The sequence below is a fragment of the Heptranchias perlo genome, chromosome 18 (genome assembly GCF_035084215.1).
Source record: "Heptranchias perlo isolate sHepPer1 chromosome 18, sHepPer1.hap1, whole genome shotgun sequence".
NCBI classification, from domain to species: domain Eukaryota; kingdom Metazoa; phylum Chordata; class Chondrichthyes; order Hexanchiformes; family Hexanchidae; genus Heptranchias; species Heptranchias perlo.
The window spans coordinates 37,101,926-37,120,403 of record NC_090342.1 but is presented as its reverse complement, the minus strand read 5'-3'; the positions used below and the strand labels follow the sequence as shown (position 1 = coordinate 37,120,403).

Sequence of the window (18,478 nt, the reverse complement as noted above, 5' to 3'; positions counted from 1 at the left end):
TTGCTTTAGATGAGGCACTTAATTTTACTTCCGAGTTTCGTGTCTCCAAGCTGCGCAGCGGGCATGCTGCGCACCCACATGACGTGATCTGAACTCCACTATTTAAAGGGCCAATGCAAAAATGGATATTGAAGGAGAAAGGAGGAAACAGCAAGATGGAAGGGCATAGAGCAAAGGCAGCACCCAGGTTTACCAACACATCCCTTTAGGTCCTACTGGTTAGTGCGTAAAGCAGGAGGGTGGTGCCGTACCCAAGCTGATCGGAGGAAGATCCAGAGCATTGTTGATGACTGCCCAACCAGCCTAGCACATCAATGGAGTCAGAGGAGTAGATTTCTTTGTCAACTGGAATTCTTCCTACTCAGCTTCAGATAATCCTACAAGCTTGTGCCTAACTGGTAGACTAGCTCTGACTTAAAAAGCAACAAGAGGCTTGCCAATGCTTTTTGGTGCTAAACTGTGCAGTTTTAGCTTATTAAACTCCTTCAATATCCCATGCACACATTGAGATTTGACTTTGCTGGGTGAAGTATGTCACTTCAAGGAGATAACGTGGAATGTGGCAAACAGAAACTCTCCATGTATGGGTTCCTTAGTATCTTCTTTATGAGATTCTTAAACACGGTTATGGGCTTCGATGCATTGCAGAAATCCACTGGCTGGAAATGCACATTTTTGGATATGCTCTTCTGTCTTGGCCCCTGGACTACTGAAGCTGAAAATCTCCCCTGTAGTATTTTGCTGTATGTTACTTGTTGCAGCACAAACTCCAGTGCAGGTTCTGAAAATCGGTGAAGCAGCGCATCTTACCATAAGTGCAGGGGGTTGTCTGATCCCTCTGGAGGCTAAGTTTACAAAGGGACCACTTTAAAAATGTAAACAAAGAATTCTGAGCCCAATCTTCGGGATCCAGGTCACAATCCAAGCCTAGTCCCGATATCCACTCCTAGGTTGGCCGGTACCTATGCTGGCTATACACCAAGTCCCATTGAATGCCCAGGGTGCAGGACCTCCTGATATAGGGAGTCCCATGTTTCTCTCCCCTCCCCCCCCCGCCCCCCCCACCAAAGACAGTGACCTTGTAAATGGTGGCCAAAGGTGCTGCCTCCACAAAGCATCTTGTGTCTTCCGTATTAGGCCAGGGCGCACCATGACCAGATCCTGGTATGGTTTCCAGCTATTCTGGACACTCTAGAATGTTTCTGCTGAAGTTACAGTGGGAGTACACTGGAACAGCCACACAATCTTCAGAGATGTTCTATGTCATGTTGCTATTCCTCATTTTCTTACTAACACACCATCCACCACCATCACCAAGCCCAGGGTTTATATGTGCTGTTGTCTCTGATTTGCCCAGAATTCAGTGTGGACATTAAATTATGGATCTATCTTACAATGTCTTTTTCTCATCCGCTTCTCTGACAATGTTCCAAAGTGGATAGTTCATGTCATGGGTATCGTTCACACCTCCAAAACATGTCTTTTTGACTCAGTTAGCATAGCAAACCAGTCTGAAGGTCAAGAACAAAGAGCATTTACAGCAATCCAGACAAGTTGGCACCTGGCCAGCTTTAGGTTTCCAGGCACAAGACAAAATTTGCTTTAGCTTCCAATTCATACAGAGAGCATTTAATATATACAAGGCTAAATTTACTCCCATGTAAATTTATACAGTGACCTGACCATAGAACCTGCCAGCTTCTGCTTCACAGCCCCTTCTCCTTCATTCTTTCCCTTTACTCATAGATGTTTCTCTCTCTTATTTACACTCCAAGGCAAATATTATTGAGAGATGGATGTAAGTTCCAGGACAAGTTGTAACCTGATATTTTAACTACGTTCACAAAATGTAATTGCCATGGGCTTGTAATAATTCAACCTTATTTAATTGCATTTGAAGGATTTTTTTAAAGGTACAATTTTTTTTATTCCTTGTTCTTGATTTATGAAGCTGCACCTGTGCTTTTGGTGCACTCAGTCTTTGCTTTCAGTCCAAAAGGTGTCTCAATAACTGCATTACATAGTCAATGTTACAGTTTTAAATTGCTGCTCTGCTATTGCTAAATTTATATCATTTATATCACATGAATGTCTATCTCACATAGGGGCTTTCTAATCATAGTACCATTCAGTGTTAGAATCTTGCAGGACTATACCACCTAATGATGATATTGAAACAATCTGTTGTCCTCATGATTACTTTGAAAATAGTTCACCCTGATACAAACAGCTATTTCTTTGTGTTTATACATATAAAACTTTACAGTCTTTAAAATTCACTGCAGCAAGAAAAACACAAAAAAGCTTCTATTAGAAGCCAGCGAAAAAAAGATAATTTTAGAGAGCCTGAAATAATTTTTTGCTCCTTTGAACTGTCAAGCTTTCTACTATGTATTTGAGGTTTGTGTTTGCAGATTTTGCAACTCTTGGTGTCTCCCTTGTCTTTCGCCTTCCCTTTTTCCTCCTGAGCAATGCTATTCCTATTCTCCTCTTTCCACCCAGTTCCATCCTTCTCAACCATTTTTTTATTCTTCCTCCTCTCAAAATAGATGGCAACATTTAATGTATAATTAATCCACAAAAGATGTACTTCTTAGGTTTTGCCCTTCTAAGTTTTTTTTCTGACTACTAGTATTACGTGGCTACACAGTGTTCCATCTAGTGTTTCAGAAGAAAACTGTAAAAACTCTCCCCCATTGCGAATAGTCAAGCCGAGATTTGAATTTGGGCCCCGGGGATCACAGATTAACATTCTGCTGTAAGAGCTACCAGGCTGCTCTAGCAAACAATTCTGGAGTGTTTGTCACTCTGTACTTAACTACCATGCAATCTACTCTGAATACCAGAGTTCTATTCAAAGCTGTCATCACATTGAAACCGGAATAAAGTGTTTTGGATTCTTTGCGGTCTGCTTTTTACAAGTAACTTCAGTTGTTCTACTTAGGACGTACAAAGTTTATTTTGAAATAGCAGTGCATGCAGTGACACAGAAAGTTTCTTTATGCTGTAAAGGATTAATGTTACAAGCCATTCAGCTCCTCTGATGTTCACAGGATCTTCCTCGATTGGAAGGTTGTGAATCATTCAAGCTTATAGCTCTCCACAGATCATAGATAGGCTGATCGTACTTTGGTTGGCATTATCTAAGGGTTGCTTGAGCAATTTGGGAAGGGACCTCCAACTTTTCTAACTGCTCGGTAAAAAATCTCCCTTGAGAGATTTGGATTCAAACATGTGTTCCCAAAAGGTTGAAGGGGAAGAGAAAAGTAGCCAATGCTTTTCTATTGTTGCTAGAGGAGGATACTTCTATCATAAAATCAGTAGCCACTGGTTTCTGAAATGTAAGCTTTCAAATATTTTATTTTATCCAACTTGCTGTAAATCAGGGGACTAAAAATTGGATGGTGATTGCTAATGTGCTGATGTATTATCAGATACAGAGGCCTGAGGCCTGCAATGTACCTGGAGTGCCTAGTATGCCCCAATGCAGCCAGCAAGCACAAAGGAGCTGGGAGCATGTGCACGAACTGTGTTGAAGGCTCACAAAGACCCCAGGAAACTATAAATTCGGAGATCTCCCCAGCTGGAGTGTAGGAAGTGCTACACAGTGCCCGTTAGGGATGAGATGCTGAACGAGAGACTCTAATATATATAAATCTTCTGCCCAGTCCTTACTTAGGCCCTATTTTGCCCCCTCCCTATACCTCCCTGCCCTACATGCCACTTGTCCCCCATGCCTTCTCCCTCCTTAGAAAATGCTGCTGACAGCAAGCCAATCTTGAATGGATGCTGGCACCCAAAATCCTGGCCCCTGCATAAACTTCCCCTTCTCCCAGTACTTCCAGAATGTCATGTGCTATGTGCAGGGAGAAGCAGAAAATTATGTTGATGAGCTGACCTTGCATAATATATTTGATTTTAATCAGTAGAATGATGGTAGATTCAAAATATTATTGATTAAATCACCAACGCTTTCAATTTAGACATGCTGCTGTTGTTATTATTTCCTTTCATCTTTCTCCTTCCATTAATGCTGTTAAGGTTGCTTTTTGACCTCCCCTCTCTCAAGGACAGGTAAAAACACACATGCACACTTTCAATCCTTAGTAGCCGCCAAAATAAGTCATTCTTAAAAAAAAAATTCTTCACAAAAAAATTGAAGTTAGAATTTTTTTTTGTGAGCTATTGAAATTGAAAGCTTGGCCGCCTTCTAATTGGTAGGTGTTGTCTGCTCAGTTCACTGCTTTATACATGCTGTTCACACTCCCACCTATCAGTGAAGCCGATCCCTTCACTGCGGAATGAAAACCAACATCAATTCTGTAGAAACGGGAAAATACCGAAGTACAGTTCATACATTCTACATTTCTGCTGTGATCCTTGTGGGTGAGAAAAACACACACCTGCTCCAAGTTATGATTTGAATTCAAGTTTTGGCGGCGTGTCTGGGGGCATTCCTGGGCAACCCTGAGAATTCCAATCATCCTTCTTTCGTTAGGCCCAGCAGAAGCCACGCCTGCTCAGAGCACACACAGTTTCTGTCCTTGGCCTTAAGAAGGCGCCAAACATTGGAGGGAGGCAAGATAATCGATCCCAGAGAGAGCCTCTACCCCTCCCCCAAGGTTCCACTCAGATTTTTCACCATTTCTTTGGGGCAGGCACTTCTTCAGTGCCTCTACAAGTGTGGCTGCCCTCCCCAGTTATTAAAATGACCCCCATCCCTGGGATTTGGGACAGAGTCAATATCTAATTTAGTAGGTGGCTGGGGTCCCGCTCTGCTGCATTTCTGGAGGCAGAGCAGAGATCCGGAATTTCAGGGTCACAGTGTTTTGATTTCAAGTACAACTCTGTTGTTTCCTTTTTAAGTCCCACTTCCACGGTTTCTGTGTGCTGGATTTTCCTCTCATTTTCTACCCAATTTTAGCGGGTCCTGGTGCAGTCAAAAGAAGAAAGTGGGGTGGGGATGCTTATTGCAGAGTCCCTACCCCGAAAAAATGCCACCAGAATTATCTTCTGCTCCCAATGCGGGCAGACCACACCACCTACCACTTGGCAATTTGCCACATACAAATATTGGCAAGTGGGTGTGGTTTCCTGTTCCAGCCCATTTCCCTCCATTACCATTGGTGGCCTACTTGGAAACAACACCCATAGAAACAATGTTCTAAGTTACGTGTCAGCAGTTCACAGACAGTAAAGTAGTAAAAGCCACCATTGTGAAGGATGTCCCTGCAGAAGCCACCGTTAGAAAGGACTTCTGTTATTTCAGAACTATCTGACTCAGAGATGAAAGTTCTACCAGCTGAGCCAAGCTGACAGAAGGCCACCGATTTATAGTTTTCATGGAAAACATGACAGAATTGTAGAATTTAATCTCTAAAACTCTGGTTAAAAAATACAAGAATACCAGGCAATAAAAGCTGAAATTAATGTGCAGTTGCAATTATAAATATGGACACAGGAATTTATATTCAAAAAAGTTGACAGGAAGTGCACATATATTAAAAAGGCTGTTAATTTCTGAGAGTTGCACTTAATGGTTATGTTTATTTAGTATTTGTCTCCAAAGATGTTACACATGACAAATATTTTCATTTTCTTCAGAAGGAAATTACTGGGGCATGCCCAGCTGTTGAAAAGGATCTGCTTTTTCATGTGAAATGTTGACAAGCTGACACAAGGGTTGAAAAGCTGAATTGTCAGCATAAAATAAAAGCCTTTGAATATATTTCCATTCTTCAAATATGGTACCGTGACAGTCAGTGTCAGCAAAATATTGTATTGTGAAGCACCATAATCCTATCCTCACCTGATGTCTGCACCCACACACTTTTAAGGAGTTACTGGGATAATGATCAGGAGTGGGAACTCTGGCTGAGTTCTTTCTTTCATCCATGGATACCAAAGCCACTTGTTTTATCAACCAATATGTTTTAACATCCAATGTAGTTTAAGAGGAATTCGGCACATATCAGGGATTGAACATGAAGCCTTCCTGGTTTGCAAAACTGAATAATAATACATTGTGTGTACCATGTATGAATAATAATAGAAAACTTGGGGGAGGGGTAGAGGCTCTTGATGGGCCGAAGATTTAATTTTAAAATCGTTTCTTCCCACAGGGGAACAAAATTTTGGCACTGTAAGGAAATCAGTTCTCTCTGAGATCGATTATCTTGCCTCCCTCCAATGTTTGGCGCCTTCTTAAGGCCAAGTACAGAAACTGTGTGTGCTCTGAGCAGGCGTGGCTTCTGCTGGGCCTAATGAATAATAATACATCATGTGACCATTGCACAGTCCTTGTGGAGACGAAGTCCCATCTTCGTACTAAGGACACGATCCAACGTGTTGTGTGGCACTATCACCGTGCTAAATGGGACAGATTCAGAACAGATCTAGCAGCTCAAAACTGGGCATTCATGATGCGCTGTGGGCCATCAGCAGCAGCAGAATTCTGTTCCAGCACAATCTGTAACCTCATGGCCCGGCATATTCCACACTCTACCATTACCAACAAGCCAGGGGATCAACCCTGGTTTAATGAGGAGTGTAGAAGAACATGCCAGGAGCAGCACCAGGCGTACCTAAAAATGAGGTGCCAACCTGGTGAAGCTACAACACAGGACCACACACATGCTGAACAGCGGAAGCAAGATGCTATAGACAGAGCTAAGCGATTCCACAACCAACGGATCAGATGAAAGATCTGCAGTCCTGCCACATCCAGTCATGAATGTTGGTGGACAATTAAACAACTAATGGGAGGAGGAGGCTCTGTAAACAGCCCCATCCTCAAGGATGCAAAAGACAAGGCTGAAGCGTTTGCAACCATCTTCAGCCAGAAGTGCCGAGTGGATGATCCATCTCAGCCTCCTCCCGATATCCCCACCATCACAGAAGCCAGTCTTCAGCCAATTCGATTCACTCCACGTGATATCAAGAAACGGCTGAGTGCACTGGATACAACAAAGGCTATGGGCCCCGACAACATCCCAGCTGTAGTGCTGAAGACTTGTGCTCCAGAACTAGCTGCGACTCTAGCCAAGCTGTTCCAGTACAGCTACAACACTGGCATCTACCCAACAATGTGGAAAATTGCCCAGGTATGTCCTGTCCACAAAAATCAGGACAAATCCAATCTGGCCAATTACCGTCCCATCAGTCCACTCTTAATCATTAGCAAAGAGATGGAAGGTGTCATCGACAGGGCTATCAAGCAGCACTTACTCACCAATAACCTGCTCACCGATGCTCAGTTTGGTTTCCGCCAGGTCCACTCGGCTCCAAACATGGATAAAAGAGCTGAATTCCAGAAGTGAGGTGAGAGTGACTGCCCTTGACATCAAGGCAGCATTTGACTGAGTGTGACACCAAGGAGCCCTAGTAAAATTGAAGTCAATGAGAGTCAGGGGGAAAGCTCTTCAGTGGCTGGGGTCATACCTAGCACAAAGGAAGATGGTAGTGGTGGTTGGAGGCCAATCATCTCAGCCCCAGGACATTGCTGCAGGAGTTCCTCAGGGCAGTGTCCTACGCCCAACCATCTTCAGCTGCTTCATCAATGACCTTCCCTCCATCATAAGGTCAGAAATGGGGATGTTCGCTGACGATTGCAGAGTGTTCAGTTCCATTCGCAACCCCTCAGATAATGAAGCAGTCCGTGCCCGCATGCAGCAAGACCTGGACAACATCCAGGCTTGGGCTGATAAGTGGCAAGTAACATTCGTGCCAGGCAATGACCATCTCCAACAAGAGAGAGTCTAACCACCTCCTCTTGACATTCAACGCCATTACCATCGCCAAATCCCCCACTTCAACAACCTGGGGGTCACCATTGACCAGAAACTTAACTGGACCAGCCACATAAATACTGTGGCTACAAGAGCAGGCCAGAGGCTGGGTATTCTGTGGCGAGTGACTCACCTCCTGACTCCCCAAAGCCTTTCCACAATCTACAAGGCTCAAGTCAGGAGTGTGATGGAATACTCTCCACTTGCCTGAATGAGTGCAGCTCCAACAATACTCAAGAAGCTCGACACCATCCAGGACAAAGCAGCCAGCTTGATTGGCACCCCGTCCACCACCCTAAACATTCACTCCCTTCACCACCGGCGCACCGTGGCTGCAGTGCGTACCATCCACAGGATGCACTGCAGCAACTCGCCAAGGCTTCTTCGACAACACCTCCCAAACCCGCGACCTCTACCACCTAGAAGGACAAGAGCCACAGGCACATGGGAACAACACCTGCACGTTCCCCTCCAAGTCACACACCATCCCGACTTGAAAATATATCGCCGTTCCTTCATCGTCGCTGGGTCAAAATCCTGGAACTCCCCACCTAACAGCACTGTGGGCGAACCTTCACCACACGGATTGCAGCGGTTCAAGAAAGCGGTTCACCACCACCTTCTCAAGGGCAATTAGGGATGGACAATAAACGCTGGCGTTGCCAGCGACACCCACATCCCATGAACGAATAAAAAAAATGTGTGGGTTTACACAATGAGCCTTTGTGAAACCCTGTGGAAAGTTCTAGATTTGTAGGATAAATTGTATTTCAGTTGTACTGTAAATGGATCCAGTTCAGTATTTATAATGTTTGAATTAATATTGCTTTGAACGTTATTGTTAAATGTTACTGTTGTTTAAACGTATCTCAAATATTTGGCCTTGTAGGTGGAAGAGTTAATGGCAGCTATGGAAAAAGTGAAACAAGAGCTGGAACTGATGAAAGCCAAACTATCCTCCACCCACCAGTCCCTTGCAGAAAAGGAAGCTCACCTCACTAACCTGCGTGCTGAGAGAAGGAAGCACCTAGAGGAAGTCCTTGAAATGAAGTAAGGGCAATCTTTTCACTTCATTGTTTCAATTATGAGGTTGTATTCCTTCTCCCTCCCTCACACAGTTTTTGTTTGCTTTTCTAAATCACATTTAATTTCTCCTGTACTTTAAAGTGGTAGCATATTGCTGCAAAATGGATTGTGATTTCTTAGTCTGTTTTTGAACGAGTAGCACATAGTAGTAGGACATAATTTCATGGCCACAGTTCCTCAGTCAGTGTTTCAGCTGTGCCACACATAGGGAAATGCTGAGTGGTGATTAGGTGATTCCCCACAGGAAGGTAGGTCATGCATGGCTCCTTTGAGTGTCATTGTTGGAGGTCATGGAAAAGGATCTCTCTTGATTAGGAATCAAACAGAGGGACCTATACCAAAAAAGTATAGTTTTTCAGTATTATCTGAGAAAGCAACATGTTTGTACTAGCTCTCAATTAACACTTGAAGAAAAGGCCTTTAAGATTTTGGTTCTTCATTGCATGCTAGAATATCAAGAGAATGATAAATGAAAGTAGTATATTCTGTCATTCGTAAAAGGAAATCATTATTAGAGAAGTTTTGTACATATCTTGTTCTTCATTGATTTTTTTTTTCAAAGAAATTTATTTTTTCCTAAATGATTGGTATGTTTTTAGTTATGTGGTTTGTTCAGACTTTGTAGGTCCTATTCTCCCTGTCAAAATGACAACAGTATAGTAAAGCCCCAAATATTAACCAATTTATAATAAGGATTGTAAATTTTTGTCACTTTTGGATTTTGCTGTGGAAATTAAGTTGAGAGGAGGTAGAAAGACTCTTAAGAATGGTGGGTAAAATCATCAAATTAAGTTTGTCATCAGAATTGCTGATTTTCATGCTCTTTTAAAGAATAAAATATTCTAACGCATATGGACCAGAAGGAATAGTACTGTATTTTTAACAAGGCTTACTTTCATATTTTAGCCTTGATTTAGTGAGGCTCCATCCGTGATATAGAGCTGTAACATGGGCATGGGTCAAAAAATCAGGCAACAGATTTCTGGTACCTAGCTCACAGTGTGCTTGATTTTCTGGTAGATGATTTGGGAACATAAAATGGGGTCATCCAACCAGCATGCATAGGCCTTATTTAAATAGTTTAGTTATTTTAGACTGGTTCCCCACTGAATCTTCCAACCTTAGTGAGGCTCCAGCCGCAGCAGTCACCTTCTATGTTATAAACTGGACATGTGGGAGTCTCGGAACTTGGCCTGCTGACAAAAATTGAAATTACAGGGCCTCCAAATAATACTACTGGAGTGCCTGAGCAGTTCAGCAGCCAAACATTGCCCATTTGGAACAGGTGCTGAAGGGGAAGTCCCAGTTTTAAAAAAAATTCAAGTTCCCTGCCCTGTGGCTGTCCCTCATGCTGGAAAATCCTGCCAGTGCTGAACTTGCAGTTCTAGACTGAATACCAACACCAGACATTCTCGTTGCTGTGCCCCCCCAGCACCCGGAGCACTAGAAAAATATTCAACTGTGTTGACCTGATGTTAGTGGGTGAGATCATTTGATTCCTGCACAGACGTACTGAGCATCTGAACAGAGCCAGCTCCTGCAGCTCTGCACAAGGGTTGGATTATTGACCCAATGTGTACTGTATATTTAATTGTGAAATGACCATGTCAAGAAAAAATATAGATTTATGCAAATAAAACATTTATTTTTAAAGCAAAGTGTACAAAATAGGTGGTAATTTTCTCTTGTGCTATCAGGATGTTATGGTAGCATTGTGTGGCGGGACCCCACTATGGCCATCTCTGTAGTAAACAGGTTGAAGTGCTCCATGATGATGATTTACTTCATATGAAAAACAAGTCAATGTGGTGTGGACTGAATGCAGAGATTAGGATTTATGGTCAGTGGAAAAACATACCACTGACAGCGAGTGCTGTTGTCTATCTTCTATTTATATAGTAATGCCAGCAGGATGCACTTGAAATTCCAGGAGACAAGAATTCAGCAGTTTTTCTCATGAGATTGAATTTGGTACAACAGATTCAATTATTTGATCTTCTCAGCAGTAAACAGTTATCCTATTGTTTTTTGACAAAATTGCATTGTTTGATTCAGAGTATTGTCGATTCTAAACCAAAGAAAGCAGGAATTGATTGAAAGCAGGAACTGAACCATCTTTTTCTCAAGCTAACTCTAAGCACAGCCGCCAGTATTTTTATCACCTAACAGTTCAAGTAACATCTTGAAAGATGCTGTCATCTGATATTCATTTTTCTTTTGGGGGAGGAATCGGGAGAGAGTTCAGCTTATTCGGGGAACTGACACTTGCCAATATTTTGGTTATGTTTTTTGATCCCTCCCTGTGTCAGCACACTCTCAGCCAAGAAGATGAGTTGGAGAGTTGGTCCCAGGCTTCTGCCAATCACTGTATGGAGGGTCAAAAATAACAGCTGGGGTAAATCTCCCTTGTACTTTCTTTCTTTCCTAATGTGGGGAACTATCTAGGAGTGTTCTTAAAAAAAAAACTATCTGGTGTTCAATTTTCTCCTGGTTCAATGTACTATTGAAATCACAGGGTTGGATTTTTTCACCAGTAATGATGGTCATGATTCTAACATTGCAGCTCTCTCCTCTTTAAAACTCTTTTAAATCAAGTCTTAATTGTAGATGTAGATTTGTGTGAAGTCTATCACTTGATAGCACTGATGGCCTCTGAATTTGCCAATAAACTTGACTGAAAATTTTTAGAAGACATGAGAGCAGAAATTCAAATCTAAGGTTAAGTCTCTTAATGTAATTTTAAGCCCAATAAACCTAATGCAAAATGAGCTCTAAACCTTCGTAGGAGCATTACCATGACCCTCATTCAAATTAATGTGTACAATCAACACCCGCATTTAAATCACAAAGCTGCGGGTGGTGTGTGCAATTCTTCAAGTTCTTCTATATTTTAACTGTAGAAATGCAATTTAAATAAGAGATATAGCTAGCAAAAGGAATTTACGAGAGAATTACAAGTCAAAATTGAGTTTGGATATCAAAACTTGTGATTACTGTATTTCATGGACTTGCCTGTTCTTTTGCAAAATAGTACTAGAGGTATTAATACTCTAAGGCATGCAGAAAAATGATAGGACATATTTGCTACTTGTGCTATGTGAAGAGTTATAATTAAAAAGTAGGCAATATTATTTGGCAATATATTGCAGTTTAGTGTTTCACCTGATAATTAGATTGTAATTTATGGACACAATAATATGAGCTGCACTCTAGACATCCCAGAGTAGACAAGAAGATGACATTCAACTTCCAGTATTAGTTCCAATTTATTTCCCGCATTACTATAACTAAAGCTGCAAACAGGCTGTCCTGCACGCTCTTCCTCAGTGGTGGCTCGGTGGTAGCACTCTCGCCTCTGAGTCGGAAGGTTGTGGGTTCAAGTCCCAGCTGAAATCTGGAACTCTCTTCCCCAAAAAGCTGTTGAAGCTAGGTCAGTTGAACAATTTCAAAACTGAGATTTATAGATTAAGGGATATGGAACCAAGGCAGGTAAATGGAGATAAGATACAGATCAACCATGATCTAATTGAATGGCAGAACAGGCTTGATGGACTGAATGGTCCACTCCTGTTCCCATGCCCAGAGACTTGAGCACATATTCTAGGCTAAATCTTCAGTGCCGTCTTTCGATGAGACATTAAACTGAGACCCTGTCTGTCCTCTCAGATGGATGTAAAAGGCCCTGAGGCACTATTTGAAGAAGAGCAGGGAAGTTCTCCCGGTGTCCTGACCAGTATTTATCCCTCAACCAACAGCTAAAACAGATTACCTGGTCATTTATCTTATTGCTGTTTGTGGGACCTTGCTGTATGCAAATTGGCTCCCGTGGTTCCTACATTGCAACAGTGACTACACTTCAAAGGACTTCATTGGCTGTAAAGCGCTTTGAGACATCCTGAGGTCGTGAATGGCGAGAAATAAATGCAAGTCTTTTTTTTCCTCCTCTTTACATCCTGACTCTGTTGAAATCATCATCTCCTACTCTTAACTCTTAACTGTCAGGATCTCAAAACAATGGAATTCCTAATCTCTTCAGAATTTTAAAACCTAAGATTCCCAAGGTAATTACAACTCAATGTTTTATTTCCTCTCAACTTTTTCTCTTATTAACCTTGGTGGTGTTATGCAGTTATATAGGTTAAAAAGAACAGAAGGAAACCTGAACGATTTGTGTACACTGTTACCATCTTTTAATATTTTTATGTTACTCCAAATCATCTGTGTTAAATTTAAACCTGGTTGCATGGTTAACTGTGTTGAAAGGCTCTTAGTGCTTTATTGGCCATTTTCACTACATCTTTAACAGTCTAGATTGATACAGGCCATTACCATTAGGCAATATATCATTATATCTTATTCTCTTCGCTTCCTGCACCAACCCTATTCTTGGCACTGCTGGACTTGTTGAAAGATAGTATTTATGGGAATGGTCACATTGATGATCTCACCCAAAGGTTCTTCTCACAGCCTACATTATGCATTTTATACAGTTCTTATAAATAGTGCTTATATTGAGAGTGAATCTAATTTGCTTTTATTTTGAATGTGCTGCATTTATCACTTTGATTGGCACGTCAACTTGCTGTGAAACTACTTTGTTGAATAGCCTTGAATTCTGGAGGGTACACTTGGGTTACTGGCACTAATTTTCTATTACTTTTGTGTTTGTACTTAGCTATTTGTAAGTGTCAGACATTACTTAGTGCAGTGTAGGAGTTTATTTTTCAAAGATGAATGTTGAATAACAACATTTTTCATGTTTTTAGCACTCCTTATTGTCATTTTCTTTCAGAAGCCAAAATATTAGGCATCAAATCCAACATTTTTTTCTGATCCTTTCTATGGGTCTATTCTTAAAGCAAGAAGAAAGACAGAGCTGTGGGCAAAAAAATGCAATTATTCAAATAAGGAAGCAGTGAAGGAGGCTGTTCTTCTTTTCCACTTATTATTTATTGGATGATGTTTAAAGTTGCTTTGCATGACTGAAATTGATACATATGTTCTGTTCAATTTTGTTGTCTTGAACGAATGTCTCTAAAGAGTACTGACTCTTTCTTGGGCTCAGTATAACAACAGCCTCCTGGTACCTTGACAAAGTAGCCATCCTTATGAGCCTGGGCAGTCAGTAACAGCAGGATATTTGACCATCACAGCTAAGCTGACAGCACTTGACATTCATATTTTCCATCAAAAGTCAGGAGAGGGAACTTTAGTTGTTTTAGTTCTCACTCCATAACCTGGTGCCAGCGACTCCAATTGTACATTCAGCCGCAGCTGATACTAACTAATTCAACACTGACTGAATATCAAAATCAGGACCTTCCCAGTCTATATGGCGTTAATAACACAAAGGGTGGAGCATTTATCCACTGGGCCACCAAGGGAGAACTTATCTCTTATTTGTACTCATCTTACAATATTCGTTAATGTTTATAAATTGCTTTCAGTTCCAATATTTGCTCAATTGTTTCCTATTAAACATTGGAAGACAAATATTGAAAGGCAGTACAATAGCACTCTCTTATTGATCTTCCTGCCTTGGACTCTTTTCCTGCTCCCCCCCCCCCCCCCACCCCAGGAAAGAAAAATATTCCCTTTATTCCAATTCTATGCTACACCTTTACATGTGATCTGTCAACTGGGTGGTTTTAGTCCACAGTAGACATTTTATGAATCACCAGGTCCCCACCACCATCACAATGGATGATTATCTGAAGTGGACCAATTGCTTTTCATTTCTAGAGATAGATAGGAATAAAATAAAGCAAATGTATTTGAGCTGTTACCCCTAACATGGGTGTCACCCATCATCTTTGGTGGCTTGGAAGGAATATAATTATTTTTTCCTGTCCCTGTTGTGTGGTCTCATTTACAATGTATCCCTGTAGATACCTGTACTACATATCAGCTGTGTACGGGCATCCACAGTGTAGGCAGGAACATATGTAGTTGTAGTCCCCTTGTTCTGCGTATACCAACAATGACAAATTGTACTTGTTTTTCCACCAATTAAGCTGCATGCACATTTGCAGAAAATGTTGGGGGGTGGAGGGAAGAAAAATGCTTCAGTAAGTTCATAATGATTGAAAGCAATATTTTGTGCAGGATTCATTGCGTGACTGGTATTATGGTCCATGTATACGATAATACAAACTACATAGAATGTCTGTGTCATTTCTCATGATTTTTGATTATTTGCTCTAGGAGATTTTTTGGGTAATTGATATCAAGATGTTGCTATTAAGTTCAGCGCATAAGGGGTAAATCTACAGAACATACAAGTTCCTGGAAATGCAGATTAAAGCCAGATAATGTGGCTAGAAAATTGTTTTTCTTGCATACCACGTCAGCTTGAGAAAATGGGGTTCATTAAGATATTCCAGTAATAATGACACTTATTATGTTGGTATGGGTTCATTCATTTGAGTCCAATGGGGCTGTTAGCTGCCAAGATATGTAGGAGGGCAGTAGCAGGCTTGACTGGGCAATCCCGCGGGGAGCTGTAGCAGGATCAGAGCTCAAGTCTTTGGCTTCCTATCTAGCAGGGATACAGGGAGTCAATCTGCAGAAATTTGGAGTGGTAACAGTCACACAGAGAGAGATGTCTCTTCCTAAAGTTAGAGCCAACTACAGAGAATTGCTAATCTGTAAATTTAGCACGCTAACGGGGAAAGTGTGACAAGCTTTTTATCTATGTTACAAAGAATGTTATGAGTTAGTTTGAAATTCACTAAAAATTGTATTCTGTTTGTTCATACTAGACTGTTTATCAGTCTGCCTTCTGGAAGATAGAAGAATTGCCTGTGAGAGCACATGTAAGATTACAGTATCCAGTTCATACAAGGTGGGGTTTCATTGATACGATCACCAGGTCATGCAATTGTATGACTCGGTCTTGACCATTTAGGACATGGGATCTACTTACGAGGGATTGCTGATATTGAACTTGAGAGAATATCTACTGCAGATGTGATATTTGTAACAGTCTGCTATTCTCATTATAAAAGCAGAAGGTCATGATCATTTGTTGTGTTGCTCCCCACTTTGAGTGAATCAGACAATTTGTATAGCATTTGACTACATATTTTGGAGAATATGTTTAATACTTTGCAGCAAAATAAATTGTTTGTTGTGTTCTTTTGTGGAAAAGAACTGAGAAAAAGAGAAAAAGTACTGGAGAAACTAGTGGGACTAAAAGCTGATAAATCCCCTGGATCTGATGGCCTATATCCTAGTGTTCTAAAAGAAGTGGCTACAGAGATAGTGGATGCATTGGTTATGATCTTCCAAAATTCCCTAGATTCTAGAACAGCCCCAGCGGATTGGAAGCTTGCAAATATAACCCCGCTATTCAAGAAAGAAGGGAGAGAGAAAACAGGGAACTACAGGTCAGTTAGCCTGACATCAGTCGTCGGGAAAATGCTGGAATCCGTTATTAAGGTAGCGGTAACAGGGCACTTAGAAAATCATAATATGATTAGGCAGAGTCAACATGGTTTTATGAAAGGGAAATGTTTGACAAATCTATTAGAGTTTTTTGAGGATGTAACTGGCATGGTAGATAAAGGGGAACCAGTAGATGTCGTATATTTGGATTTTTAAAAGGCATTTGATAAGGTGCCACACAAAAGGTTGTTACACAAGATGTGGTTGTGGGTAATAGCATGGGTAGAGGATTGGTTAATAGACAGAAAACAGAACAGGAATAAATGAGTCATTTTCAGGTTGGCAGGCTGTAACTAGTGAAGTGCTGCAAGGATCAGTGCTGGGGCCTCAGCTATTTACAATCTATTTATGACTTCGATGAAGGGAGCGAGTGTGATGTATCCAAGTTTGCTGACGATACAAAGCTAGGTGGGAAAGTAAGCTGTGAGGAGGACACAAAGAGTCTGCAAAGGGATCTAGACAGGCTAGGTGAATGGGCAGGAAGGTGGCAGATGGAGTATAATGTGGGGAAATGTGAGGTTATTCACTTTTGTAGGAAGAATAGAAAAACAGATTTTTTTTTAATGGTGACAAACTACTAAATGTTGGTGTTCAGAGAGATTTGGGTGTCCTCGTACAAGAAACACAAAATGTTAGCAATCAGGTCCAACAAGCAATTAGGAAGGCAAAATCTCTGGATTTTAGAAGAATGAGAGGTGATCTCATTGAAACATAAGATTCTGAGGGGGCTTGACAGGGTAAATGCTGAGAGGTTGTTTCCCTTGACTGTAGAGCCTAGAACTAGGGGACATAGTCTCAGGATAAGGGGTCAGCCATTTAAGACTGATATGAGGAGGAATTTCTTCACTCAGAGGGTTGTGAGGCTTTGGAATTCTCTACCCCAGAGGGCTGTGGATGATGTCATGAATACGTTCAAGGCTGAGATAGATAGATTTTTGGAGTCTAGGGGAATCAAGGGACATGGGGATCGGCCGAAGGTCAGCCATGATCTTATTGAATGGCGGAACAGGCTCGAGAGGCCGTATGGCCTGCTCCTGCTCCTATTTCTTATGTTCTTGTGTTAAAGAAGTGCAGATGTAAAGCAATGCCCCTAAAGACCTTATTCCTTGAAAAAGTGCAGAAGATTTGGAATTGTAACAGTCTAGAATATTCTAGTTCTGGATTAAGAAATTATGGCTCTTGCTGTCCAACCTGACGTGAATCCATAATGGACAACGGTTGCTGATTGTTTCCTGCTCTTTTAGCGCAGGTGCTTATTGGCTGTGTTTCCTGTACTGTCAGGTGAGTAAGCTGGCAACCTCTTCTATACTTGGCAGAGTGGCTCAGTGATGTGTGCCTGCATTTCTCAGAACTGTCAAGAGTTTTTATTTCCTAAACTTGTGATTGCAAACATTTTATCCCCTGAAATTACTCTTTGCCCCCACATGGTTCACATCCTTTTAAGAAGAGTGTCCATCAGATCTTTTTTAAAAAAAGCAAATCTTCCTCGAGATTCATCTTGTGTCTTTATTTAATAGAAATACAAAACTCTAGTCTTTTAAAAACAGTTGGCCGCATGTGTTTGTTGATATGCTGTCAGCTGAAAATAAATTGTAAAGGAGACAATCTTGGAATTAAAGCTCTGTCTGGATTATGATACAAAATGAAGGTCAAACTTTCCAACAATTTTGGCAGACTGTTTCAAGCACTAGCTCCATTGCCATTCAAGATATTGCGACTTTAGCATATTTCCTGTAGTTGAAATTTATTGTAGCACTACCTTAGGAAAGCATAAGAGGCATTAGCCTAGATTTTCTGCTTGTGGCGTGGTTAAGACCTGAATGGCTATTAGCTGGTTTTTAGTCCAATGGAAGTATCCTGTTTGCAGCCAGTTTTCCATGGTAAGCTTATTAGAATAGCTTCAGGTGCAGATTCTGCAAGCAAGTAAAATTTAAAGCAATGGGGACAATTAAATGGAACTCTCATCATAAGGACAAAAATTCTAAAAGCCTTTAGTGAGCCTCAAAGGACATTTCAACCCATTATTTGCCTTTGCCAATGCTAAAGGGGCAAAGGATTAAGAAGACAGATAAAGATAAAGGGAAAGGAAACCCAAAGTGCAGGATGAGGCTGCAAGCCAAGTGACAAATTAGACCAGGAACCAACCTCCTGTTTGATGA

General features: G+C 41.3%; 1 protein-coding gene across 8 annotated transcripts in view; it reads left to right on the top strand.

Moving 5' to 3' along the window:
• Positions 1-18,478, top strand: part of LOC137334765 (ELKS/Rab6-interacting/CAST family member 1-like) — a 1,087,823-nt gene that overhangs the window by 575,911 nt on the left and 493,434 nt on the right. For all 8 annotated transcript variants that reach the window (XM_067999707.1, XM_067999706.1, XM_067999704.1 and 5 more), the window contains one exon: positions 8,677-8,837. In XM_067999707.1, coding sequence (XP_067855808.1) covers positions 8,677-8,837 — 161 coding nt within the window. The remainder of the gene's footprint in view (positions 1-8,676; positions 8,838-18,478) is intronic.